The sequence below is a fragment of the Spermophilus citellus genome, assembly GCF_964194105.1.
Source record: "Spermophilus citellus genome assembly, chromosome: 2".
NCBI classification, from domain to species: Eukaryota; Metazoa; Chordata; class Mammalia; order Rodentia; family Sciuridae; genus Spermophilus; species Spermophilus citellus.
Window position 1 is genome coordinate 255,497,279 of NC_138183.1, and position 27,237 is coordinate 255,524,515.

Here is a 27,237-nt window from a genome sequence, read left to right on the forward strand (position 1 = left end):
CCTGCCCTAGTCCTCCGGTGGTCACTGGCCCACAGCTCACGAGGCTCAAACCAGGCTGTGGCCCTCGCCCGCCAGGACCCTTCATGGCCTCTCGGCCCACTGGGAAGAATCTCGGGTGCCAGGCCCCACCTCGGGGACACGGCTCTGTCCCCACCTCTGTGGGCTGACCTGCTCCTCTAACCTGCCAGTCCCTCCCCACCCCCAAGTCTGAGTTTGCTGTTCTTCTCTGCTGGCCCCTCACCCCCAGGGCCCTCACCCTCAGGCCCGGCCTCCCACACGGCTGGTTCCCAGGTGAGATCACCTGGGAGCACAGCCCCACCCGGGAGGCTGCCGCCTAGTCACGGGCAGAAGGTCTTAGCGGATGTCATTCGGCGGCGGTCACAGCTGCCCAGATCAGAGCAAGGGAGCCGGTGCTGCTCACAGCTCCCGCACAACAGGAAAACACCGAGTTCCAGAAACCAGGGCTTTCACAGGAGACCCGCCAGGGCCAGGCTCAGGGCGAGGGCAGAGGTGAGTCAGAGAGGCTCCTGAAGACCTGACCCCAAGTCTGGCCTCCACACCACACCCGAGTCAGCCCATCTGATTCTCAGGGACACCACAACGATCCACCCAGACCCAGAATCCAGGCCCCTCTCCTCAGCCTCGGGAATGGCTTTGAGCCACTGACGTGTCCCCAAAAGACTCAACTAAACCAGACCTCTATCCAGTGTGGAGAGTCAGCCCTCCTGCCTCCCAGCCTACACAGGAACACATGCCCGACAGCACGGCCAGCGGAGCATAATTCACCTGTCCACACAGGCCAGGCTGGCCAAGGCCACCCACCTAGACCCTCAGACTCTCCCTCGGGACAGCAGGTGTCTGGCCAATGTGCCCAGCACATGCTGTAGTGAGCTAAAAACCACCCTCTCTTTCCATCATTCCCTCCCTCTTCCTCTGCACCCTCCAACAAACCCATCCACCCATCTGTCCACCGATTCCATCCACCCACTGACCATCCCTCCATCCACACATTTCTCTCTCCATTACCCGCCTAGTCATCTCTGTCTACCCCCACCTCTCCCTCCAGCCCTCCGTCCCCCGTCCTGCTCATCGTCTCTCCACCTACCACCCACCTGTCCTCCTGTCCACCACCTAGTCACCCATCCACCCCTCCCTCTCCCCCCACATGTTGCCATTGTCCAGGGACCTACTGAGTTCTACAGTCGCATAGGGGTACACGACCCCTCCCACGTTCCCATGTTCCTGAGGCCAAGAGGCTTGGCCTTGGGGGCAGGGGTCACACCAACACGAACAGCTGCCATCTGGCCCCACTGCCCAGATGCGCGAGTGCCCACGAGATGTGGCCTCCGCTGTGGCTCTCACACCCCAGGCCACAGAAGCCACGGGACAGTCAGAAGAGGGACCTGCGTGCCCGGCCCCCCAGGGCATCTGGCCAGCTCAGTGCAGCCGCTCCGCCATGCTCCAGAGACTGTTTCAGGAAAACAGCCTGGACATTGGCTAGGAGTTGGGCAGCCCACGGGTCCACTTAAAATGGCCCTGAGACTGGACACATGGCAGGTGTCTGGCAGAGGGACGGCGGTCGTTGAGGTCAGGGCCCAGTACGGGGCTAGGTGGAGCCTGATCCCACACGGCCGTCAGCAAGCTGAGGCACAGTCCAGGTCAAGCCCTGCCCACCTGTGCGAGGACAGCCCGACAGACAAGGTGACCACACACCCGGTGAGCTGACTCGGACAGTGCCACACCCATCTTGGGCCACCACCCTCAGCTGGCTGGCCTACAGTTCATGCCTTGACTCAGCAGAGGCAAGATGGACACTGGCCCCAGGTTCCTGAACACCACCTGCAAGCCCAGCACCTGCAGCAATGCCACTGGGGGGTAGAGTGCCCTCTAACAGGCAGCCCCTTACCACAGCACCCCAGATACCCAGGGAGGTGGACACTGTATCTGTCCACCCTGGGGCCACCCTTCCCAGGGGGACAAGGTCACTCCAGGGACACGCTGGTGCTGGGGTCCACTGGCTGTGGAGATTTGGGACCTCTTGCCTCTCTCAGACCTCTGATGTGCATGGGCCTCTTGAAGATGGGACTCAGACATGCCCCAGGGGACGGCCTGCCTGGGAGCTCAGTGGCCACAGCCCTCCCCAGGTGACAGGCACTGAGCCTGGAGGACCACAGCAGGGTGGGGCTCCAGGCTCAAAGGAAGGACAGAGACCATTCATGCCAGGTACCAAATTGGGTTTGTTTGCAAAACCTGCTGTGTGGCTTGACACAAGCCACTGGCCTCTTCTGGCCTTCGGGCTCCACAACAGGAAGAAGACCTCACTGCTCCTTGCCGAACCGGTCCTCTGCCCCGACCACAGGTCCAGCCCCCTCGGCCACACCCGTGGGAAGGAGAGTGGGCATTCAGCCTCCCGTTCTGGAGGCTTCCCATCAGTCACCGCTGGGCAAAGACCAGAAGCCTCCCTCACCCTCTGCCACACGGTGGAGAGCCCAGAGGCAGGAGGGACCCAGGTGGCCTCCAGGGGGTCTTGGTTCACACTGCCACTTGGTCAGCAATCCCCCCTGGCGGCCCTCCACCTCTTGCTGGAACTCCCTCCAGGCCCCGCAGTGAGAGACTTCTGCCAGGAGAAAGGGGGTGGGAGGGGTCTCTCCTACTCTCCAGATGAAGGTCTCTGGGCTCCCAGGCGGGCAGGAGCCCAGCCCCAAAGGGAGCCCAAGGGGGACTGCTGGGGCAGGAACCAGCACCACGTGCCATGGAGCCCTGTCCACGGTTTCAGGGTGTGTGTAAGGTAGGTACCTGGGTCCAGGTATCTACCCAGGGCCATTCTGGACACCTGAACAGTCCCAGTTTGGGCGGGTGCCCTTTCCAGGACAAGAGTGTGACCATATCACCAGCGGGCCTCAGAGAGGGCCTACCTGCCCACCCCTCCCCTCGCCCGCCCCAATCCCAACTTCCTCCCCCACCAGGTCCTCCTGGTCTGTCCACCTGCCCCCTCCTGCTGCCTCCCCAGGCCCACTCTGAGTCCCCAGGGTGCTGTGGGCATGACTTCCCCTTAGCACCTAGCTTGCTTCCCCATCAGGCTCCTCCTGGAACCCTGTCTGCCACCACTCAGCTTGAAGTCAGGGACAACGTCACATGCGTCCTCTATCCCGAGGCCAGCTTTGGGCAGCACAGCCCCTGTGCACTGCACCCCAGGCACCACGGGTACTCATATCAGAGGCTGTGATGTTCCCACCACCGTCCCCCAGGGCAGCCTGGCTCCCCTCTCTAGGTTACAGGGCCAGCAGTGAGTTGAGTGCTGGGCACAAGCCCCACTCTGTCCTCTCCAAGGCCCTCCGAGAGCCCCTGATCCAGGTAGGGAGAGACCCATTCTCAGAAGGACCTCAGCAGCCCCAGGCCCTCCTGGCTGGGCAAAGCCCTGCTCATGCAGATGTGGGCAGAGAGCACATACTCCGACTGGGGACACTCAGTGCAAAAAGGTCATTGGATTAACTATGAATGATTATTAAACAGTTAATTAACAGAGTGACTTAAAATGATGATGTTGTTGTTTGTTGTTGTTTTGTTTTGCAATTTGTTAATCAGAACTGAAGAAAGGTCGTGTAGCAATTGGTGCACATAAAGTCACAGCTGGCGATTGCAGCATCGTGGTTGGTGGGTACCACGTTGAATCCGTGGATGTCGAGGTATAACTGGAAGGTTAGGGCCGGTGTCCATCGTTCTAGACTCTCAGTCTCTGCCCTCCTTGCGTCCGTCCCCTCTTTCTGTCTTGGCCATCTGCTTAGTGGAGAACTCACATCTTCTCTCCTGTGGAGGGTCTCACAACTGGACCTCTGCAGATATCACCCCCACGTGCCACTGAACATGTTCCTTTGGCCCCAGTATTTCCAATGAAGTCACACTTAGGTGCGTGGCTTCAGATCCAGGTCCCTGGGCCATGGCTCCAGCACGCATTGACCCCCCCCCCCCACCCTTGGCAGTGACGGGATGCTCCCAGCTCAGCCTGTACAAGTGCTGCAGCCCCGGGCTCAGCCACTGCCCTGTGGGCCCTGGACCCTCTCAGGACAGAAGGGCACTTCAAGGCCACACTGCTAGGGCCGGGCAGCTCAGAGAAACTGGATGACCCCCTTTTCCAGGTTTCTCCCTGAGACATATTTTAAACCACATGACTACAGGCTGTGGGTGTAGCTGAGGGGTAGAGCGCTTGCCTCGGGAATGCAAGGCCCTGGGGTCATCCCTGCCCCACAAATGCCCACTGACCTTCTCACCCCAGCGCAGGGCTGCAGGTCTGCTCAGCCTCCTCTCGCTGACACCCATCTCTACCTCCCAGCAACCACCTCAGCTCTCAGGACACCTGCTATTACTCATGGCCGTGACCCTCGATTCCCATGAATGAAGCTGCTTTCACAACAAGCTCTACTCCATCTGTGAGTCAAGGAGTGCTGAACCACTGAGCCGTCCCCACCTCTTTATTTTGAGTCAGGGTCTCCCTAAGTTTCTTAGGGCCTCACTAATTGCTGAAGTTGGCTTTGACCTTCCGATCCTCCTGCCTCGGCCTCCCGAGTCGCTGAGATTACAGGTGTGCGCCATGGTGCGCGGCCCCTCCTGCTCTTGGAGGGAACTTATGGCGCTCTGGGTTTTCCTTCCATTGCTCTTGTTTTTGTGTGGATAGATTTGCATCCTCTCCCTTATGAGATGAAGAGTAGCCATTATACTGTAATCCACTGTGCTTCTTTTTCCATTTAAAAATACCCTGGTAACCCCTGCACAGCAGTACAGCCATCCCGCGTGTTCTGACGGCTTCAGAGTGTTGCACTCAGGGCTAATCCGAGCACCCCACCATGGGCACTGAGGTTCTCCCAGTCATTCACAAACAGGCAGCACCTTGAAGGTGGGTTCTGGGGAGTGAGTGGGGTTTGCAGAGTCAGAGGCAAATGCCTACAGGATTCTGCCAGATGTCGCCGCATCCCCTCTTGCAGAGTTCACCATCTTTCACCGTCTTGCACGCCCACCAGCAGCTGGATTTCTGCAATCTGGCAAGACCCAGGGAAGCCTTCCTCGGGTTTCTCCTGCCAGGGTGAAGTCAGCACTTGCCCTCTTGACGGAGGGTGGTCCCTGCTGTGAATTCTGTGTTGGTGGCTCTGGCTCATTCCCTAGGGGGTTGCTGGTTTTCTTTGTTTTCAGAAACTCTTTCTACACTGGAGAGCTGACCCCTGACCCCTGTGGCATCTTCCCGGGCTGTCTGCCTGCTGCTCTGCAGGAGGCGACCCTCACACCCCCCTCCCCCAGGCAAGTTCACCTTCGCTCCGTGCATCTGGCCCCTCGCCACAGGAAAGCTGCCTGTCCTCCGGAGAGGAGATTCCTGGGTCTCCTTCTGGTACTCTTTTCTGACCCACCTGGAATTTACTTCAGTGTGACAAGTGGGCCCCATCTGACCTTTCTCACGTGGCCATCGCTCATGCAACGAAAGCTTCCTATGCGATTAGATCTATACACAGATTTTAAAAATGCATTCCATGGGCTATGCCTGACCACACGCCAGCACCACCAGCCGCACTGGGCCCCCCAGTGCCACACTGTTCTAATTACCAAGGTTTTGTGTTCTATCATATTCTGAACCATCACAGCCAGGAGCCCGGATGTGACTTGAGAACAGCTGGAGGAACCATGGAATGGAACACCCGCCCGCCACCTGCCAATCAAATGCTCCCAGCACCAGCTTCCTGAAGATGCTCAGATACAGCCTGGGGTTCCCCTGGCCCCCTGGAAACTCCCCCCAGGCAGTGCACCTCCAGACAGAACTGCTGGGAAGGGGTGCCCATCCTCTCAGGGAGCTCTGGAGCTGCAGAGACTGCAGTCAGTCAAGGAGCACGAGGCGGCCCCTGGCCCTGGGTGGAGTGGGGGTCCCAGAGCAGCTGGGTGGTATCCATAAGGAGGGGTGCTCTGGGGCCACAAGGAAGTGGGAACAGGTTGGGTCCCTGTCCAGCTGGTGCCTTGGGTTCCTGCTTTGTGACTCTCTCCAGATCCCTGTATGGAGCAAGTCTAGGGGGACGTGCTCAGGAGAGTGGTTCTGGGTGGACTTGTGGCTTCCCAGGAGCACAGCTCTAGAGAGGGAGGAGAGAGAGCCGTCCACCCTTGGGAGACTTGCAGGGGCGGTCCCAGCCCTGTGCAGCAGAGCTGTGGGATTCTGCCCACTGCCAAGACGAAAGTGCTAGGGAGGCCCTCACAGGTGGGAAGGGGTGGCCTCCAGGGGTGCAGACAGGGGCCAGGTCCAGGCTGGAGCCAGGGTGCCAATGTCTCAAGCCTCGCCGTGCTTGAGACTAAGGCTCCAAGGGCTTCTGTGCAGACTGGAGGGTGGGGCTCTCTGGTGTGGCCAAGAAAGGGTCAGGCCTTGGTTCCCCATGAGCAAGGTGACCAGCGTCCCCATGTGTGAACGGAGCAGAGAAAGAAGGAACAGGACTGAGAGTCCAGAATGCAGAGGGGAGCAGAGGTGCGCTCCCGAGTCCTCACCAGCACCATCCCCTCCAATCAGAGGGGAAGAAGTTCCTACAGACCCACACGCGGCCTGGGGAGCACCCGGGCAGCCCACCCAGGTCCCTGGAGGCCCCATAAAGTCCCATGTGCCACTCTCGGGCACTGTCAGGTGTCTAGGTGTTTAGGCCCACGGGCAGAACTGAGGGACAGCGCACCCTTCCACTAGGTGAAAGGTACCTCAGCCACCTGGGCCACAAGTGCGCTCCAGTGGGCTCCTGCCCCCGAGCCACCTTCAGACACGGGCAGGCAGCTGTACCCACAGCTGGACACACCATGCCAGTGAGACACTGGCCTCATGGAGCTTCCCAGCAAGTAGGCACCCCACAGACCTGGAGCCCAGCCAGAGGCCCCAAAACACCAGAGAGTTGACTAAAAGCACCCACCTGGACCAGGCCAGCGCCTTCTTACCAACCAGGGCCCTAGGACACGTGGCCAGGAGACGGCCTTTTCCTACAAAAGACACCCATAAAGTTGCTAGAGGCCACAGCAAATGCACGGACATCAATGAATCTCAGTGTGGGGACACAAGGTAACAGGACCCTCTAGTAACAGATGGCAAAGGACAGGAAACCCACGGTGGCCTGACAAGCCAAAATCGTGACTGTCAGGGAACTTACTGAGGTGCAGAGAACACAGACACCTTGATGCGGCGGGTGAGGGGCGGGAACTGAACCTGTGAGTGAGAGTGAGATCATGAAAAGGAACCAAGTGGAATCTGGATCTCCACCAATGAAGTAAGAAACCCGCTCGGAGCCTCTGAAGCAGGAAGTCTTTGGACTAAACGAGACGTCAGACAAAGAAGAAAAATAAATTGAAAGAATGAACAAAGCCTTGACTTGCTTCCTGGTCAGGACACGGGTGGGTTAGCAGTCGCACTGTGCGCATCTCAGGGGCCGAGAGGAAAGGAAGCGCAGAGATTCAATGAAATATTTAACAAAATGATTACTGGAAACTTCACGAATCTTGAGAAAGATATGGACATCCAGGCCCCTGAAGCTCAGTGGGCCCCAGGAGATCCAAGAGGATCCCAGATCGTCCCCAAGGCATTTCAGTCAGATGGAACGGCAGGGAAGACAAGGAATCCTGAAACAGCAACAGACCGCGAGCGGTGTCCGTCCCGCACAGGGGGCTCCCCTCCCTGACGGTGGGCTTCTGAACACCACTCCACTGGCCAGGAGACAGGGGGACCCTATATTCAAAGTCCTGAAGGGAAAACCTGCCAACCAAGAACACCACACCCAGCAAAGTCCTCCTGCATGATGGAGGACCAAAGGCTCACCACGAGGAGCTACGGAATCATCAGCACCAGATGGCCCTCGAGAAGCGCCTGGGGAGTACTAGGCTAGGAGCAAAAGCACCAGAGCAGAAAGAACAGACCCAGCGGGGGGTAGGTACACAAAAGAGAAAAGGGAACACAGAAACCTGCCCAGCCACAAAGGAGGGCCACCAGGGGATTAGAGCACCACGGATGTACAAACGGCCAGAAAACCAGAGACGCGGCTCTGCTGCCCTCAGTAGCCTTTCATGAATATTGGTTCAAATTTCCAACTGAGAGAGTCAGACGGGTTGAGTGTTAAAAGGAGAAGAAAAAGACCAAGGGATTAGCTGCCAGCAAGAACTCCCTGCGCCAGCCAAGACGCACAGACGGGAAGACCCAGGTCCATGCAAAGGGACCAGAGGAACAGCTCCCTCCATCAGGTAGAACAGACTGTGGAACTGCAGAGAGGCAAAGAAGTCACCAGGACTGATAAGGAATCCAGTCAACAAGAGGAAAGGACATGGTGAAAGTTCTGCACGGGAGCCCCCAGTTATGCAAAGCAAAGGCAGAAACGGGTCCAGTAAGGTAGTTATGGGGGACCTCGGCACCTGACTTTTGTCAACAGACAGATCCTCTAGAAGGAAAAGAAAGGTGGAATTGAACAATGCCGTCGACCAGAGGGGCCCACCAACATCACAGAGTGCTTTAGCCAACAGCAGCAGAAGGCTCAGCACCGCGAGCTCACTCCTGGGGAGACGCGTGTTAGACCACAAAACCAGTCCCAGCAAATTTCAAAAAAACCCAGAAATCTTAGCAAAAGCATCTTCTCTGACCACAAGGAATAAAACTAGAAATCCACCAAGAGGAACTTCAGAAACAGACACATGGCAATCAAACACATTCTCCTGAATGACCGACGGTCAGTAAAGAAATCAAAATGGAAACTAAATTGTCTTGGATGAAAAGGAAAGCAGGACCCAGGGGACAGAGCACAGCAGCACCACGCGAAGCTCACAGCCACGAGTGCCCACACGCAAGAGGTCTCAAACAGACCACCTGACGTGGCCACTCAAGGAACTAGAAAATCAGACACCAAGAACAGACTCGATCTGAAATAGTAGAGGAAAGGGATTACTAAGCTCTAAGCAGAAAATACTTTAGTCAAACTAACCGAGAGAGAGAGAGAGAGAGAGAGAGAGAGAGAGAGAGAGAGAGGGAGAGAGAGAGAGGGGGGATCCAAATAAATGCCTGGTGGACCATGACAACTGAGCAAAGAACACGCAGGTCACTGGGGACTACGAGGGACAATTAAACATCAACAAGGGGGTAAACCTGGGAGCAGAGCGTGCATTTCTCCGCAGACAGAACCTACCAAACACGAACCACGCAGACACAGAAAACCCGAATCCACCGATGACAAGCACAAGATCGAGTCAGTAATAAACATCCCACAAAGAGAAATGCTCCCAAGCCCATCCTACCAGGCCAGGTCCCCCTCCCCCTGACGAGGCAAAGACCACAGAAAAGGAGCCACAGGCCAGAATCCCTGATGAGCCCAGATGCACACGTTCTCGACCAATTACCAACAAACTGGTCCAAAAGCCCAGCAAAGAGATCACACAGCATGATCAAGTGGACTCATTCCAGTCATGCCAGGATGCCTCAACACACGCACATCAACAGCTGTAACACATCAATGAACAGAACGAGAGACAAAACCCGCGTGATCACTCAACAGACGCAGGAAAAGCATCCGATGATTTCAACCACTCCTGAATAAAAATAAAAAACCTCCAAAAATCAGGGATAGAAGAAAGTGCCTCAACATGTAAAGACCATATCTGACAGACCCACAGCCAACATCATACTGAAGGTGGAACTGAAATCATTATCATCCCTCAAAGATCAGGAACAAGATGAGGATGTTCAGTTTCACCACCCTAGTTCAATGCTGCACTGGAGGTGTGTGGTTTCACACAGAGGAAAAATTAAAAAGGCTCCACAAACAAACAAACAAACAAAAACCTTGCTGGAACTGATAGTCAAATCCAGTAAAGTTGCAGGGTGTGAAATCAACATAGGCAAACGAGTGGTCTTTTTATATGCCAATCAGAAAACTGCTGAGAAAGAAATCAAGAAAGCAGTCCGTCTGCAATAGCAAAAATAAAATCAAATGTGATGGAAATCTCCAAAGAGGTGAATAATTTTATACTGAAAGTTACAAACTGAAAAGAAATTGAAGAGGATATGAAAAATGGAAAGGCATCCCATGTTCATGGACCATAATAATATTGTTAAAAAGTACGTACTCCCCAAGTCCAAAGACACAGTATGATTCCTATTGATTCCTATCAATGACAGCTCCCGTGGAAGTGGAGTGCTCACTCTGAACCTTTGGTGGGACCACAAGGACTCTGAATAGCAAAGCAATCCTGAGTCAGAAAATGCCGAGACATAATGACACTCAACTTCACAACACGTAACAAAGCTGCGTCACCACAAGAGTGAGGTACTGCTGGGCAGACAGACATGGACCAAGGGAACAGAACGGAGAACCCAGAAACAAATCCACTGCTTAGGGCCACCTGATTGCTGACCCAGGCAGCAAGAATACACACTGCAGGACTCTTCAGTTAGTGGCAGAAAGGGACATCCATGTGCTGAGGAAAGCAGGCCCCATCTGTCACCACATACAAGCATCACTTCAAAGGGACCAAAGACTTCAGGGTAAGGCCCCAACTAGGAAACTTCTAGAAGGACACCCAGGGGAAAGGCTTCCAGACATGCATCTGGGCAAAGATCGTTTTAGCAGCAAAAGTAAAAAATGACAAATGGAATCTCATCAAACTGAAAAGCATCTGTACCGCCAAGGGGTCAAGAGAGTCAAGAAGCAACTCAGAGAACGGGAGAAGAGGTTCACGCACTGTCTGTCCATCCATCCGTCAGGGAACTCAAAGACTCGACGGCAAAAATAACACGAGTGACCAGCACTTCTCCAATCAGGATGTGCAGGGCAGCGAGCACAGGAACACCGTTCACCAAGGCTAACAAGGGAGACGCAGGTCAGAACCCCGGGAGGTTCCTCCCTCCTGGGTTAGACCGGCCATTATCAAAAGGGCAGAAAAGAGTAAACGCAGGGCAGGATGTGGACAAAGGGGCCTGCACACTGCTGGAGGGATGCCGACTAGGAGCATCTTGGGAGCAGCCCGGAGCACCCTCGGACAACGAGGCAAAACTGCACGGGACCTGGCTATCCTGCTCCTGGGCGTGCAACCAAAGGAACAAATCAGCGTGTCCACGGGACACCTGCCCCTCCCCCACGCCCCTGCAGCACCCTCCGCCACAGCCCAGGTGAGGAGCCAACAGAGGCACCCAGCCAGATGGACGGGCAAGAAAATGGAAGTGTGGGCACAAGGGAAGAGCAAGCCACAGAGAGCGCGTCCTGCCATCTCATGGAACCCGAGAACCTGAGCACAGTGACACGCACCAGGCACAGGGACAAGTGCTCCGGGCTCACTTCCGCAGAAGCTAAAGCAGGGTCCCAAAGCAGCGAGTGAGGCAGTGGCCACAGAGCCCGGGAAGGGTGGGGGAGGGTGGCTGGAGAGGACGTACACGGGCTCCGGGTGCAGCCGGGCAGGAGGACTGACTTCTAACGTGCCATGGCACAGCGGAGGAACTGGCTGGCGGCAACAGAGCACTTCCTGACAGCTGACACAGAGGGTCTTCACGCTCCCGCACACAGAACTGGTGGTGGGCACGCGAGTGACCCCGACCTGATCAGTACACATTGCCCCCGGCATGGAAATGCCACACTGGACCCCATCAACACCCATTATTACTGTGTGTCTACTAAAAAGAGCACGTGTGTGTGTGTGTGTGTGTGTGTGTGTGTGTAGACTGGTTCCTCCTCCAGCAGGTGGCCAGATGGACAGACAAGCAGACTGTGCCTTTATCTGGGACCATGTAGAGGGGCCCACTCCAGATGGGTCTGCTCAGCCCCACACCCTGAACCCAACAAAGCTCAGGCCGTGGGCAGACTCCAAGGTCTAATCCCGCACCTGCCCCACCCCAGCCAGGACATGAAGCCCCCCCAGGTAGGACCTGAGGACTCTCCCTGCAGGGTCCAGCAGCCCTTGCTTGCTGCTTCCCCGAGCTCAGGAATGCCACTGGGTAAGATCCGCACAGGGGGTGTCAGGAGGCCCAGCTCCCGGGGGCTGGAGTGACAGTGGCAGCCTATGGGTATGGAGGGGCAGCCAGAGCTGGGAGAAGGTGAGGAAGGACCTGGGTTCCTGGGCTGGATGCCTGGAGACCCTGCATGGAGCGCCGTCCACCCACACAGTCCCTCAGATCCTAGACACGCTAAGATGGCATCTGCTAACACCCCACAGGGCAGCCAGGCAGACGAGGGGCGGGGCGCCAGGGCCAGGGCCACCGATAACGAAGACAGCATTACCTGCTGGGGCAGCCGGGAAGGCTTCTTGCAGGAGGTGGCCCGCGCTGAGCCGTGGCAGTAGCCCTGGGCAGCAGGGCTTCCGGGCACAGGAAGCAGCCAGGTCAAAGGTGCCTGGGAGTGGCCTCCCCACCCCCAGGACAGGCACTGAGGTGGGTTCCCCAGCCATGGCTGAGGAAAGTACTGGTCTCGGTCCACCACCCACTCAGCAGCAGCTTCCCCTTGCCCGGGGGCTTTCTCTCCTCTCCTTCCAGCACAGGGCAGCCCCCTTTCCTCACACAGCCAAAGGGTAGATGTTGTGACCCCCACCAACCCAAGGTGGAAGAGGGGCTTGGAGGAGGCAGGAGGCCCTGGCTGCTGAGTCCAAGGCCCTGTCCAGGCAGCCTTGGACACACACAGCTGTGTGGCCTTAGACAGGCAGCCTACCCTCTCTGAGCCCAGGGTTCCCAGCTGCACACGGCCAAGGGCCTACCTAGGCAGACAGTGGACCCTCTTCCTGACTTCAGCATGGCTATGCCCCTCCATCCTTCCCCAAGTCCCCTGGATAGAGCCCAGAGGTCCCCTACCCTGGTCAGCACCCACACAGAGCCCAGAAAAGGGGCCAGGTTGGGCAGGGCAGCAGGAGACAAACAACCACAGAGGCCAAGGCCTCTCACATGCTCAGAAGCACATGGAGAGTCAGGCCGACAGCAGAGCAGCTACAATCTCCTGCTGCTGTCGTCCGCCCGGCAGTCCTGCCCCAGCTCTGGGCTTTCTCATGCTCAGTGGCCACTGGAGAGGAACGAGCGTCCACCAGGAGAAGGTGTGGACACCAACGTCTCGCCTCCATGCCCACAGGGGCCCTGCACAGAGCATCACGGGAGCGGGGGGCCAGGGTCACCCATGGGCCACCTACCCCACACATTTGGGCTCCAAGGCACCTGTGGGGCCCCTCCTCTACAGGACCAGCCCAGGCCAGCCTCCTACATAGCACCCCTGCTCCACAGTGCTTCCCCAGCACCCAAGCCAAACCCCAGGCCTCAGTCTGAGCAGCCCACGTGGCGGCATGTGGGCCTCAGACCCTGTCGGAAGCCGAGGCTGGGCGCAACACGTTTCCAGAAGCTTCCTCGGCACACCGCCGAGGGAGGGAGCAGCGTGGAGCATCCTCGCACACTGGCCACACCCCCACGGCTCCTTCCGGGCCTGGAACATCCTCCCTGGAGACCACCATCCTTGGCAGCCGTTGCCCACCTCTGGCACCTGTGGCCCAATCCTCCAGCCCAACGTTCTTGATGGCGGACGGGGAATTAGATCATGGGAAAATGTGCAGAAGCTGACAGCTGGCTGGGAATGTCCAGGCTGCAGGGCCCTGGGCGCCGCTGGGTGGAGGGGAGGCAGGGGCCCTGCCTGGGCCAGGTCGGGAGCGGGCTGGCAGGTGCCAGAGGCCAGAGCCCCCTCGGCAGCCTGGCTGCTCAGCAAGGGCAGGGCAGGCCAGCAGCAGCCCTGGCCCAGGAGCTGGCGAGGGAGGCGCCCTGACCTGCAGGCCTGCAAGCAGCGCCATTCAGGGACTGCTGTGCTCTGAGGAGACCTGACCACACCCGCCAGGGTGCTTCGCCAGAAGAGCCAACTCAGGACCTGGCCTCTGTGCCAGCAGCAGGACACGGGGCCCCTTAAGACCTGAAAGCATCGTCTGTGGGTGGCTGCTCCCGCACTGTGGGTGAGCCCAGGCACCTTGCCTGGCCTCGGAGGGTCCCACCACCAGTTAGCTTGACACAGCCTGCTTCCAGCCCTGGAGCCCTGCTCCACCCAGGCAGCCCTGCAAGGATGCGGGACCCCAGGCCTCCTCCTGACCCCAGGCCTCTGTGCAGGCTGGGGAGACCCTTCTGCAGGGGGCTTCAAGTTCTTCCTCCACCTGACTGCCCCCCAATCCCTCCCCAGGCCTGGCACAAAAGATGCCTGTGGGCCTCCAACCGTGGTCAGGCCAGGCAGAGGCGCTCAATGCTCGGGCCACAGCACCTCCAGAAACATGGGGCTGGTTCTGCAGCAGGGGTCTGCTGAGGGGTCTCTGGACTGCCAGGGCCCCAGAGGAGGCACACAGGGAGAAACCCCAAAAGGAAATCAGTTTTACCTGGAATCCAGGGCTGAGGAACAGGTGGCAGGGTTTGAAGGGGACAGAGGGAGAGAGACTTGGCCACCCAGAGAGCCCCTTCCCCCTGAGCCCAACCCACAGATCAGCTGGCCACCCTCCACCTGCCCAGCTCCATTCCCAGGTCTGCAGGGTGGCTTCTCTGGGCCACAGTCAGGGTGAGATGGCTCCTGCTCTTGGCCCAGCAGGCAGACCAGCCCAATAAACCACCAGGCCCCTTGCAAGTTCCGTCAATGATTAACCCATGCTGTGAGGTGCTGCCAAAAGACACCAGAAGGTTCTTGGGAACCCGGGAGAGCCAGGGATGTGGGAGAGTGGGGACAGGAGGGCCGAGCCAGCCCAGTCTGGGTTCGAGTACAGGGAAGGGGAAAGGTTCCTCTCTGTGCCTCTTCCCCAAATCCCTCAGTCACAACCAGGATTCCAGGTGGCCAGCAGCCAGACCCCGCCAAGGCCCACTGGAAAGGTGGCTTGGGCCCACCTGGCCCGTGTGCCCTCAGCAGGGTGGGAGTTACCCCACAGTGGGGAAGTAAAGGCCATGAAAGGGAACTGGGGTGAAGGGGGACAGGAAGCCCAATAAAGCAAAGGGCAGTGCCCGGGTATGCGTCCTGCTCCCTGGCCAGCCAGGGAAGGCCAGAACGGACACAGGAAGGGCTGCTCTCCTTGGGCCGGAGCAGGGGTTCCCCAAGGAGGGGACAGGATGTCCGGGCCTGCTTCCCCAGCTGCACAAGGTAACGCATGTCCAGGCCTGCAGGACGCCAGTCCCTACCTTGTCCCCCTCCCCACATAGGACCCAGCCCTCTGGGGTAGGCTCTCCTCCTTGGGCCCAGAAACCAAATCCCTCATGTTTCCCAGTCCGCCTTACCAAGGACAGAGCCTGCTCTCGTCCCCGAACCATCTGTGACTTCATACAGCAACTCCGGGCCAGCCGGGCACGGACTACATGGTTCCTGAGGCTGCGGCCAGGCTCCAGCCCCCACAGGATCCCAGCTCCTGGCCAGGCCTTCCCCAAGCAGACTGGACAATCCGAGGGCCCCACCTACCTCTTGGAGACTCTGGGGGTGAGAGAACCCCTTCTCGGGTCCCAGGCAAGCCACATGCTCTGCCCAGCCAGGGTCCACCTGCAGCCCTTCCCCGAGATGGTGGAGGATGTTCATGACAACCCCTCAGAGTCAGCCACACCTCTCAGGACCAGGGGCCTGCAGCTGGAAAAGGCTGACCACTGCCCCTCTGCTACCTCACAGGAGCATCCCTTTCCCCCATCCTCCACATCACAGGAGCTGCCGCTGCCCGGCCTCCGGGAGACTGGGCGAAGGCAGACTCCGCTGAGCAAACTTCCGAGGCTGAACAATCCTAATCAGGAAGAAAACGCAGTGTAAGCAGAGACTTCCTCTGGGGCATGGCGAGCCCTTTTCCTCTGCCCCGCGCTGCAGCTGGAGCCCAGGTGATGCTCACCGCTGGCCTGCACCCTGGCCTGCCATCCGGTGACTGCCTGGAGGCACCGTGCCTTGGCAGGTGGGGCTCCTGGACCAAGAGCTAATAGTGAAGGTCTTCTCCAGCATCTGCTTGGGGTCCACACTCTCTCTCCCACCCTCAGCATCACACGTAGTTTGGGGTCTGGTGGGAGAGTGCTGGGAGGCAGGCAGTCCATCCACACAGCATGCCCACCAGCCTGCTATTTCTAGAACATTTTCACAGCAGGGCTGGACTTAGGTGGGGTCCCTTAGGGTCACTGCACACAAATGTTCCCCAAATCCCCAGATGCTGTAGCTACGGCTGCGGCAGAGCCTCCACCTCCCCCAGATCTGCACGGCCCTGGCTCCCATGCCCCGAGACCTGCCCTTCCTGCTGTGGAAGGTCCCACTTCTCTTCACAAGCAGGAGAGCCACCTGAGCCAGCTCCTGCTACAACCTGGGGCCCTGGCGACAAGTACAGTGGGGGTGAACAGGTCCCTGGGCACCTCCCAGGCCCAGCCCAGGCAGCAGAACTAAGCACACTCCACCCGTGGAGGCCACCAGAAGGCCACCCCAGGCAGCCCTAAAGGAGCCCCACAGCCATCAGTGAGGGGACATCTGAGCAGACTCACAGGCCAGAGGTTGGCAAGACACCAAGAAGCCACTGGCTGGGCAGCCAGGAAGTAGCACCACAGGACGGCAGGGGAGGCAGCAAGGAGAGCAGCCTGACCCTTCTGGGAGGTAACTTCCTGTGCCCCTGTCCTTGAGAAATCAAGTGCCAAGCCTGCGTCCCGCCCACAGGAGTGGGAACCACCTGGAGCAGCAAGGGCCAGGTGCGACTGCCGGCCCTCTTCCTCGGGGAGCACAGCCGGCTTTGATGGATGCCTGAAAACCGGCCCCTCTGCACCCTCCCAGGTTTTATGAGCTTGGGTTTATGAGGACCCGTGGGTACTCTGCAGCCCGGGGGAAGGCCTGTGCACCTGCCGGCCAGACTGAGACCCACCTGGGCCTCCAAGGTCTGAGCATCCGCACCTCCTCTCCTGGGGGCTCCTGAGGCTCCTCTCCCTGCCAACCCAGGGGGATTCTCTCGCTGCACCCAAGGGTGAGCGCTCCTTCTCTTCCCAGAGTATTTCCACTGGACAGCCCTCCAGGGAGGAGAGCGAACCTCTGGTCCGGGGCACCCCTCCCCACGCCCGAGGGCAGGGCCTTGAGAAGCCCCCCCTTGACCAGCAATGTCCCTGAACTTCATGGGACCTGAAACAAACGTGTTTCCCCGTTAACACCTCCCTCCCCTGGCGGCTGCCCGGGGTCAAGGCTAGGGCGGCTAGGGCGGGGGTCCAGCCCGGAGCAGGGAGGCAGAGACCACGCTCCCCTGCCAGCCCCTCCGCAGGTGTCCCGGGGCGACTCGCGGTACTCACACAGCGAAGTGGTAGACGAAGCACTTCCAGCCCGTGGGGCGCTCGAGGAAGTTGTAGACGCGGCCCTGGACGTGGGTGCGCGCGAGCAGCGGGCGGCGCACGCTGTAGATGGAGACCCGCGGGTCGAGGCTCACTGGCGGCCGCGGGCCGAGGTCGGCGACGACCGGGGGCGCCGGGGGCGCAGCGGGGGTCGTGGGGGACGCTGGCCCCAGGACGCCGGAAGGCGCGACGGGAGCATAGAGCGTGCCGCCCGTCGGGCCGCCCTCTGCCAGCTCCAGGGAGAAGGGGCACTTCTTGGCCAGGCCCGCGCTGCCCCGCCGGGCGCCCAGCAGGCGGCCCCAGCCCCCGCGCTTCCTCTCAGTCCTGGGCGGGGAGGAGGCCGCGGCCATAGCGAGGCAGGGCCCCGGGGGCTGCACGGTAGCTGCAGCGAAGGCGGGCGCCTGGGCACACTGTCGGCCAGTGGCCCCGGCTGCCAGCCCCGCCACCCGGGCCGCTGCCCGCCCCGCCCGGGGGTGGGGCGGGGCCGGAGTGGGCGGGGGCCTCGGGCCGTCCCGGGGGACCACAGGCCCCGCCCCTCTCGAGCACCCGCCCGGGCCGCCCGGCGTGCTCGGAAAGCTGCGGGTGCCCACCCGCTGAACCCGGCTCTCGCCCACGTGTTTGCACCCAGCTCCTCATTCCCGCCTGCCTCAGGAGGTCCCCAGCCCAGGCGGGGAGGACAGCCCGGGAGCCAGCAGGTGCCGCCACCGCGAATGAGCTCCCAAGGCCGGTTAGGATGCAGGCACCCATTTTCCCGCCCTCTGAGCCTTTCCGGGGAGGCAAGGAGTACAGAGGGGCGTCCTGAGGCGCACGGGGGTGAGGAGGTGTTGGCCTCTGGGGCCCCAGGAGAATGCGCTGAAATCTGCCCACTGAGGCCCAGGCACTGGGCAGGTGAGAAAGAACTGTTAGCAGACGGTCTGGGACAGCGCCTTGGAAGCCTGGGGGTGTGGGCTGACCCAGGTTTGACTGCTGGGCAAAGGTGGGGCTGGCTGCCTGGGCAGGTCCAGGAGAAATATCTGAGCCACCCCAGGGACATATAGAATGGGCTCCTTGTCCTCTGGCTCTGCTCACTCTCCTTGCTCCTGAACCTGGGTTGACAGGCACTTGGTTCCCAGGGTGGATGTCGAGGTGAGGGGTGTGGTGGCAAGCTCTGCACTTGGGGCCCCAGGCCTGTGCTGGACCGAGTTCTCCCACGTGGCCAGCCCCTCCCCCTCTCTGGAGGAGCCTGGAGCTCAGCTGTGATTCCCTGCAGCCAGGGGACTGTGGCAAGATGCCTGCAGGTGTTCACTGAGCGCCCAGGGCTCTCAGCTCTGTGGTGGGTATCAGGGGTCAGCTCTAGACTGGGGCCCATTACTGTTTGCTGAGAGAAGTCCCAGCAGGTTGGGGGGCAGGTGTTGGGAGACTGAGGGGACCAACAGGCTAGGGGGACGTCCCACTTGCCACCTGAATACAAAATGGGCAGGGAAGGAGCTGACTGTGGCTGCCAGCAGGCATTCTGTAACTTTCTGGGTGAAAGCACGCCAAAGTGACCGGCGCCTGTGTCTCGGGTCAGGGGGAAGATGAGTGTTTAATAAGCATGTTGATAGAGCCAGGAGACACGGCCCCTCTCACACCATGCCCAAGAATAACTTCCAGATGGATCCTAGGCTTTCAAGGAAAAGTCAAGTGAAACTGCGTATTCTGTAAGAAGGGACGAGGGGGCCGGGAGAGCCTACTACCGCCTAGGCTCTAGAGGCCATAGTAAAGGAAAAGAAGACCGCCCTTGGCAAAGTAAAAGGGGTGAGTGGCGAACGGGAGGGAGTATTTGCGATTCCCATCACAGGCAAAGGATTAATCACTGATACATAAAGAACACCCGCAAAGGGACAGTCCTGGGGAACAGCGCACAGGAAGAGAGATGGGGCCTGTGCCTCTGTAAAGGAATGCACTGCCTCACTCCTAACGAGCAAAACGCAGATATAAAGTACACTCAGACCATTGCTTGCTATCTGATTGGCGAAAATCCAGACGTTTGATGTCTTGCTCTCGGGAGAAGCCAGGTGGCAGGTGCTTTCCCAGTCACTCATGGGGAGGAAATTCTGACAATATTAGCAAAAGTGCATGTACCCTTTTACCCGAAAGTCACGCTGCTAGGAACTAACCCAAAGACTCACCAGAGAATGGTACAGATGTGAGGCTTTGCCTCACTCCACCATTTATACCAGCAAAACCCAGTGCCCTTGGATCGGTGGAATTCTGCTATGGTACAGCCGCACACTGCAGCGTGGTGGTCGAGAGTCCCCCCATCTGCAAGGGGCCAGAGCAACACCAAGAATATACTGCTAGTAATAAGCTGGCACAGTCAGTCATCCCTCAGAATCCACAGGGGATGGTCTCAGGACACCCTCCCATATCAAAATCCTTGCGTGCTCAAGTCCTTATATGAAACAGTGTGGCACTGGCCCAGGGCCACGTCAATCCCCTCTAGGCTCCTTGTAATACTGAACACGGCAGAAATGTACTTAAATAGTCGTTAGGCTGTACTGTTTAGGGGATTATGACAAGAAAAAGTCCGTACATGTTCAGTACAGGCAGTTTGCTTCTCAAATATTTGTCAACTGGGGTTGGTTGGACTTGTGGATGCAGAACCTGCAGGTATGGAGGGCAGACTGTCTTGTTACTCTGAAATCATACATACGTACGTCGGTTACCACTGGAAAGGTTAGAGTCGGTTCCTTGGCTATTTTGTCTTAAAATGGTTTCCCCATGAGTCCACTTTCTACTTTTAAAAGGGTCTGATCAGCAGCAGGACAATTTGAACATCAAAAAGAATTATGAATTAAAATAGGTCAGATATCTTAAAAACTTACATAAGAAGACTGAAAACTTCTTGGCAAGTGGCCGGGCTCATGGTCCTGAGAACCAGCAAGAAGGGGCCAGGGCCAAGCATGTCCACCTCCTCTGTACGAACCTCAGAGACGAGCGCTGGAGGATTTGCTGGCGGCAGTATGTGATATGGGAACATGGCTCCAAAATAATTGGAGGAGGGGTGGGGTGGAGGAGGTCGCAGGACCGCCTCTGGAGTCGGGTGAAGCCAGTGGTGCCTGCTGCCGTCACGCTGTGCTCTTGGCATACATAGCCACCTGAGCCCTTGGGAAGGCCCTCCTCAGTGCCCAGGGCTGTCTTGGGCCTGGTGGAGGAGCACAGGAGGGCACTTGGGGAGGCCCTAAGCTGTGTTGGAGCCTGACTGTGGGCTGCTGAGCAGGACAAGGGCTGGGGAGGGCCATGGGGCCGGGTGGAGACAGGCTAAGAGCAGGGAGCAGAGAAGGGAGGGTGGCCAGGGTCACAGGTTGGGCAAAGGGCTGGGCCAGGCCAGGCTCACGGTGATACTGATGACCAGGGAGTGAGGGTCCAGGCCAGTGCAGCAGGAAAGGCCTGTTTGTTGGTGAGCGGCAGGGCCTGACCCAGCCCAGGGCCACTCTGCACTGGCTAGGGTGTGAGGAATGGCCCCACAGGGGGCCCATCAGCCAAGGAGAGAGGAAACTTGAGAGTGGGCAGTGTGTGGTTATCCCTCCAGGCCGTGAGGGGCCTGGAGCTCTGGACACGGGGCAGGACCCTGGGATGCCCACCAGCTGCGCCTGCTCCCTCCAGGTGCCACTGTCTGCGAAAGCCCTTCTCCCCACCCACAGCCCTTCCAGCCCCCTGGGTACACATGTGCCCCTGGGCATCCTGAGCACCCTCTCCCTGCCTCTGGCCTGCAGGCTGTCTCCAGGTCTTGGAACATTCTGGAAACAGGGTGGCCCCCTCCCACTAGCATGCTTTCCAAGGGCTCTTTTCCAGCATCCCCCAGGGTCAGAGGGCCTCAGTGGGAGGAGCCTCCCAGGTCATCAAGAGAAAAGGAGAAACAGACTGGTGAAGGGAGGGCACGGCTGCCAGGTGGGCCACCAAGGTTAGTGGCCGGCACCCTCCTTCAGCTTGATTCCATCCACTCATCCACTCATTCACTCACTCCCCAAGTCCTCATTGAGCACCACTGTATGCCTGGCACTGTTCCACAAGCAGCCTACAGAGCCCTGCACAAGACCACCACGCAGGGGTACACAGGGTAGGGAAGACTGAGGGGCAAGGGCCGGGGAGCAGACCTTGGGGGTGACTGGGGGGCCCAGAGGGGCCCTCAGCTAATCTGGGAGAAATTCCCTATCAAAGGACTCTGCATACAGCAGGTGCTCAGGACAGAATAGATGAATGGCAAGGGAGATGGAGGGACAGATGCCACTGCCCTGCCTTCCTCAAGCTGATCTCTCCAAAGAGGGCTGGCAGGTGTCCCTACGGATGGGATGCCCCAACAACAGCTCCAGGTGCATCCTTGCCTCACCTGAGCCCCAGCCACCCTCCCCACGTGTAATAAAGACCCGGTCAGGGGCTGGGGTTGTGGCTCAGTGGTACAGCACTTGCATCGCATGCATGAGGCTCTGGGTTCGATCTTCGGGACCACATAAAAATGAATAAATAAAAGTGAAGATATTGTGTTCATCTACAACTAAAAAAAAATTAAAAAAAGACCCGGTCAGCTCAGCCTGCCCTTTGTCAGCAGGCCTGGGGAGGGGCCTAGGGCAGTCACCAGGGGCTCTGTGAACAGTTCCAGGTAGGCCCAGAGGGGCTGTGGCCAGCGAGGCCCAGAATTTGTATTTTTGATGAGTTCCATCTGTTCCCAAATGTGGGTGTCACCGCAGGACAGAGGTCCAGGGCCTGTCACCCAGAGTCCTTTGTCCCTGACTGTGTTGTCTGGTGACACCCCACTAAGGGTGCTGGCACCCACAAACCCTGCCTAGGGGGTGAGAGCTGGGCGGGCGACCTACGCATGCTGCACCTTGGAGGGGCCTGGCATCCGTGGGCCAGGGACCCTCCCCAGGCACCTTTCTCACCCAGAAACCCAGACATCCTCCTGTCTCAGCTCTTTAGGGGGAGGGTCCAGGCCCGGCACAGAGGGAGGGCACTAAGGGCAGGGGGGCCACCCCGTCTGTCATCCCACCAGAACCCTCACAGCCTCTGTGCACCCCGCCCTCTCTTCTAAGACGTCACTCTGGGAAACAGACGGGAAGACAGAGCTGTGTGCAGGGTGTGCAGGTGTGAGTACGGGTGCAAAGGAGTCCTTTCGTGAACGAGGGGGCATAGGGACTCTCCTGTCCCTGCTCACGAGAAAGGCAGCCCCAAGAGGAGAGAGCAGTGGCAGAGCAGGCCGCCACCCTGAGGGACCTAGCTGCACCCTGATGGGCCGGCCCGTGGCCTCCGGGCCCTGCAGAATCACACACCCACACTCTCCCCTCCAGGACCCAGAGCCCCTGTGTTGACTTTGGTTTGAGGCTGTCGCCTGACCTCACCCGGCTCCTGCTGACACCATGCTCCCTGCTCCCCAACTCACAGTCACCTCCAGGGGTGGCCTATCGGATGGAAAGTCCTTCTGGACCTGGCTCTGGGGCCCGGAGTCAGTTCTCCAAAGTGAAGGAATGACATATAAGCTTGGGCCCATGGCTCCTGCCCTGGCCTGGGGTCAGCTTCAACAAACCTTCAGAGGTCCCTCCACTGACCCTCCTTCCACTGGTCACTGAGCCTGGCCCTCCTCCAACTCGGTGTGTTGGTGCTTCCCCAGCCCTGGCAGGGCCCTGTCCAGGACAGCCCATGGCCCAGCAGACACCACTGCAGTCCAGGCCCCTGTGAAGCCACTCAGCCTCTAGTGCAGCTGTTCCTGGCCACTCAGAGTGGAGAGCGAGACCCAGGGTAGGTGACCTGTCCCAGATCCTCCAGGCCATGGTGGGAAGTCCCCAGTCGGGGCCCTTGTCTCCCAGCACGGGGCTGCCAGGACTTGCCCTCTAGCAGGCCACAGCACAGGGACAGCCTGCAGTGGCCCCAGCTGGGAACGGGCTTCAGGAGGCAGGAGAGCAGGCCAACCCAGGATGGTGGGTCGGAGGAGGGTGAAGAGAGAGCAGACTCAGGCAGTGACAGGGAGGAGGTGACTCAGCTGGCCTGTGGTCGTTATTGTGTGCCTACTGAATTCCTGGCCTCACTGGTTCCAGTGTGGGAGAGGCCCCCGGTCTCTGGAGACAGTGACCTTGTCTGTGAGATACACGGACCAGGGAGAAACGGCACGGAAACTCACACGCCTAATGAGGGCTTGGGCCAACCCCAACCCCCATCTGCACCCAGGGCCTGTGAGACGCTGCCTCTGCCGGGCGGCATCATGAGACCAGGAGCTGACTCATCCATCTTGGTGAGTCCAGCGGCTGAGAAGTGAGTGCGTGGTGAGTGGATGGCTGGAGAGGGGAGTGGATGGGTGAGTGGTGGCTGTGTGGATGGTGGGACAGGTGGGTGAGTGAGTGGATGGTGATGGGCGGCTATTCAGAGAGGTGGAAGGCATTATGGGTGGATGAGCCGGTGGACAGACAGGTGGCTAACTGGCTGGCTGCCTGGGGGTACTTGGGTAGACAGATGCATGGATGAGTGGGTATTTGGATGGATGAATGAGTGGTGGGTGGATGGGAGGTGTATAGGAGGCCGGATGGGTGGGTGGGTGGCTGGTTGAGTGCATGGATGATGGTGGTGGGTGGGTGGATAGACCAATAAATGGACGGATGGTGACAGATGTGGAGACAGAAGCCTGCATGAGTGGTGAATGGATGGATGGACGGATGGTGATGGTGGGTGGACAGGGATGTGGATGGTTTTGTGGCTGAATGAGCAGGTGAGTAGATGGGTGGCTGGCTGGGGGTGCTTCAGTAGATGGAAGGATGAGTGGGTGGGGGGGTGGGTAGAAGGATGATGGGTGGGTAGATGAGTACATGGGTGGGTGGTGAATGGATGGTGGTGGTGGTGATAAATGCAGAGATGGATACATCAATGGGTGGGTGGGTGAATGGATGATGGATGGATGGATGGATGGATGGATGGGAGGGTGGGTGGTGATCCATGGATAAATATATACGTGGATGGGTGTGAGTGGAAGCCGGGTGGATGGTGGTGGTTCTATAGTCAGATGTAAAGATGAAGGAATGAGTGGATGGGTGCGTGGGTGGATGAATGGACGGGTGGGTAGTTGGATGGATGAACAGATTAATGTTCAGAGGGATATACAGACGTTGCTGGGTGGGCAGGTGGGTGGGTGGATGGAAGGAGGGAGGGAGGTGATGAAGGGATAGAGGAATGAATGGGTGAATGGTGGGACAGAGGATGGGTGGATCAGGACGAGTGGGTACATAAAGCATGGACAGGTGGTTTGTGGTGGGTGGATGAGGGGTTGGGTGGGTGAACCAGTGGGTGGGCGAGTGATGAACACTGGATGGCTGGAATGGGAGAGTAGGCCCATGTATGGTGTGGATTGTGACACGTAGGTGAGGGGTGGACAGAGGGACCCGTGGGTGGACCGTCCTTCCTTGTTATTTGTAGAATAACCTTTGCATGAGGCTCTCTTTGACCAGCTTGTCTAAACACGACCCCCGACCTCTTGTCCTCTGTTTGTCTTTCCCATAGTCATTTGGTCTTTCCTTCATCTCCCCAAGGCCCATGTCCTCCCGGCCACCTGGCCCAGAATCTGGCACTTAGCAGTTGAGTGGCTCAGACAATCTGTGAGGTGGGGCGAGGGAGCTCCAGGGTGGTGAGAGGCTGGTGCAGTGGTGGGTGCTCCCTCACCCTGCACCCACAGGCCCCGAGCCAGAGCGCAGCACACTAGGACACGCACACGTGCGCTCACACGGACGCCTGCAGTGTCCACACAGACTGACCTGCACACACTCACAGCATGCCCAGGGACAGACACGTGCTGTGTGTGACACACACACTGCACACTCATGCACACACTGTCCACACACATAGTCCACACACACACACTGTCCACAGACACACTGTTCACATACACACACACACTGTCCACACAGTCCACACACACAGTCTACACTCACGCACACACTGTCCACACACACACACACACACTGTCCACACACACACTGTCCACACACACACACAGTCCACACACACACACACACAGTCCAGACACACACAGTCCACACACACACACTGTCCACACACACACTGTCCACAGATACACACACACACTGTCCACACACACACACAGTCCACACACACACACACACACTGTCCACACACACACACAGTCCACACACACACACACACACACACAGTCCAGACAGACACAGTCCACACACACACACTGTCCACACACACACTGTCCACAGATACACATACACTGTCCACACAGTCCACACACACACACAGTCCACACTCACGCACACACTGTCCACACACACACACACACACACACTGTCCAAACACAGTCCAAGACACACACACACACTGTCCACACACACACACACACACACTGTCCAAACACAGTCCACAGACACACATACACACACACTGTCCACAGATACACACACACACAGTCCACACACACACACAGTCCACACACACACAGTCCAGACACACACACACAGTCCACACACACACACTGTCCACACACACACACAATGTCCACACACACACTGTCCACAGATACACACTGTCCACACACACACACACACAGTCCACACACACACTCTGTTCACACACACACACTGTCCACACACACACACACACTGTCCACACATACACACACACACAGTCCACACACACACACACACACACTGTCCACACACACACAGTCCACACACACACACACACACACACAGTCCACACACACACACACAGTCCACACACACACACTGTCCACACACACACACACACTGTCCACACACACACACACACAGTCCACACACACACACTGTCCACAGATACACACACACAGTCCACACACACACACAGTCCACACACACACACACAGTCCACACACACACACTGTCCACACACAGTCCACACACACACACTGTCCACAGATACACACACACAGTCCACACACACACACAGTCCACACACACACTCTGTTCACACACACACACTGTCCACACACACACACACACACTGTCCACACATACACACACACACAGTCCACACACACACACACACACTGTCCACACACACACAGTCCACACACACACACACACAGTCCACACACACACACTGTCCACACATACACACACACACAGTCCACACACACACTCTCCACACACACACTGTCCACACACACACACACACTGTCCACACACACACTGTCCACAGATACACACACACACACAGTCCACACACACACACACACACACACAGTCCACACACACACACACTGTCCACACACACACACACACACAGTCCACACACACACACACACTGTCCACACACACACTGTCCACAGATACACACACACACAGTCCACACACACACACTGTCCACACACACACACACACAGTCCACATACACACACAGTTCCCCCCCACGCACACAGTCCACACACACACACACAGTCCACACACAGAGTCCACACACAGTCCACACACACACACACAGTCCACACACACCAGGTGTCCACACACACACACAGTCCACACACAGAGTCCACACACAGTCCACACACACACACACAGTCCACACACACACACACACAGTCCACACACACACACAGTCCACACACACACACACACTGTCCACACACACACTGTCCACAGATACACACACACACACAGTCCACACACACACACACACACACAGTCCACACACACACACACTGTCCACACACACACACACACACAGTCCACACACACACACACACACAGTCCACACACACACACACTGTCCACACACACACACACACACAGTCCACACACACACACACACTGTCCACACACACACTGTCCACAGATACACACACACACAGTCCACACACACACACACACAGTCCACACACACACACTGTCCACACACACACACACACAGTCCACACACACACACACTGTCCACACACACACACACACAGTCCACACACACAC

At 58.3% G+C, this 27,237-nt stretch overlaps 1 protein-coding gene across 2 annotated transcripts in view; it reads right to left on the reverse strand.

The window, feature by feature from the left end:
• KCNQ1 (potassium voltage-gated channel subfamily Q member 1) overlaps positions 1 to 17,716 on the reverse strand; it is a 313,157-nt gene extending 295,441 nt beyond the window's left edge. For both annotated transcript variants that reach the window (XM_081280808.1, XM_081280807.1), the window contains exon 1: positions 17,237 to 17,716. In XM_081280808.1, the coding sequence (XP_081136934.1) occupies positions 17,237 to 17,625 (389 nt within the window). In that variant the 5' untranslated portion in view covers positions 17,626 to 17,716. The remainder of the gene's footprint in view (positions 1 to 17,236) is intronic.
• Between the last annotated feature and the right edge of the window lie 9,521 nt (positions 17,717 to 27,237).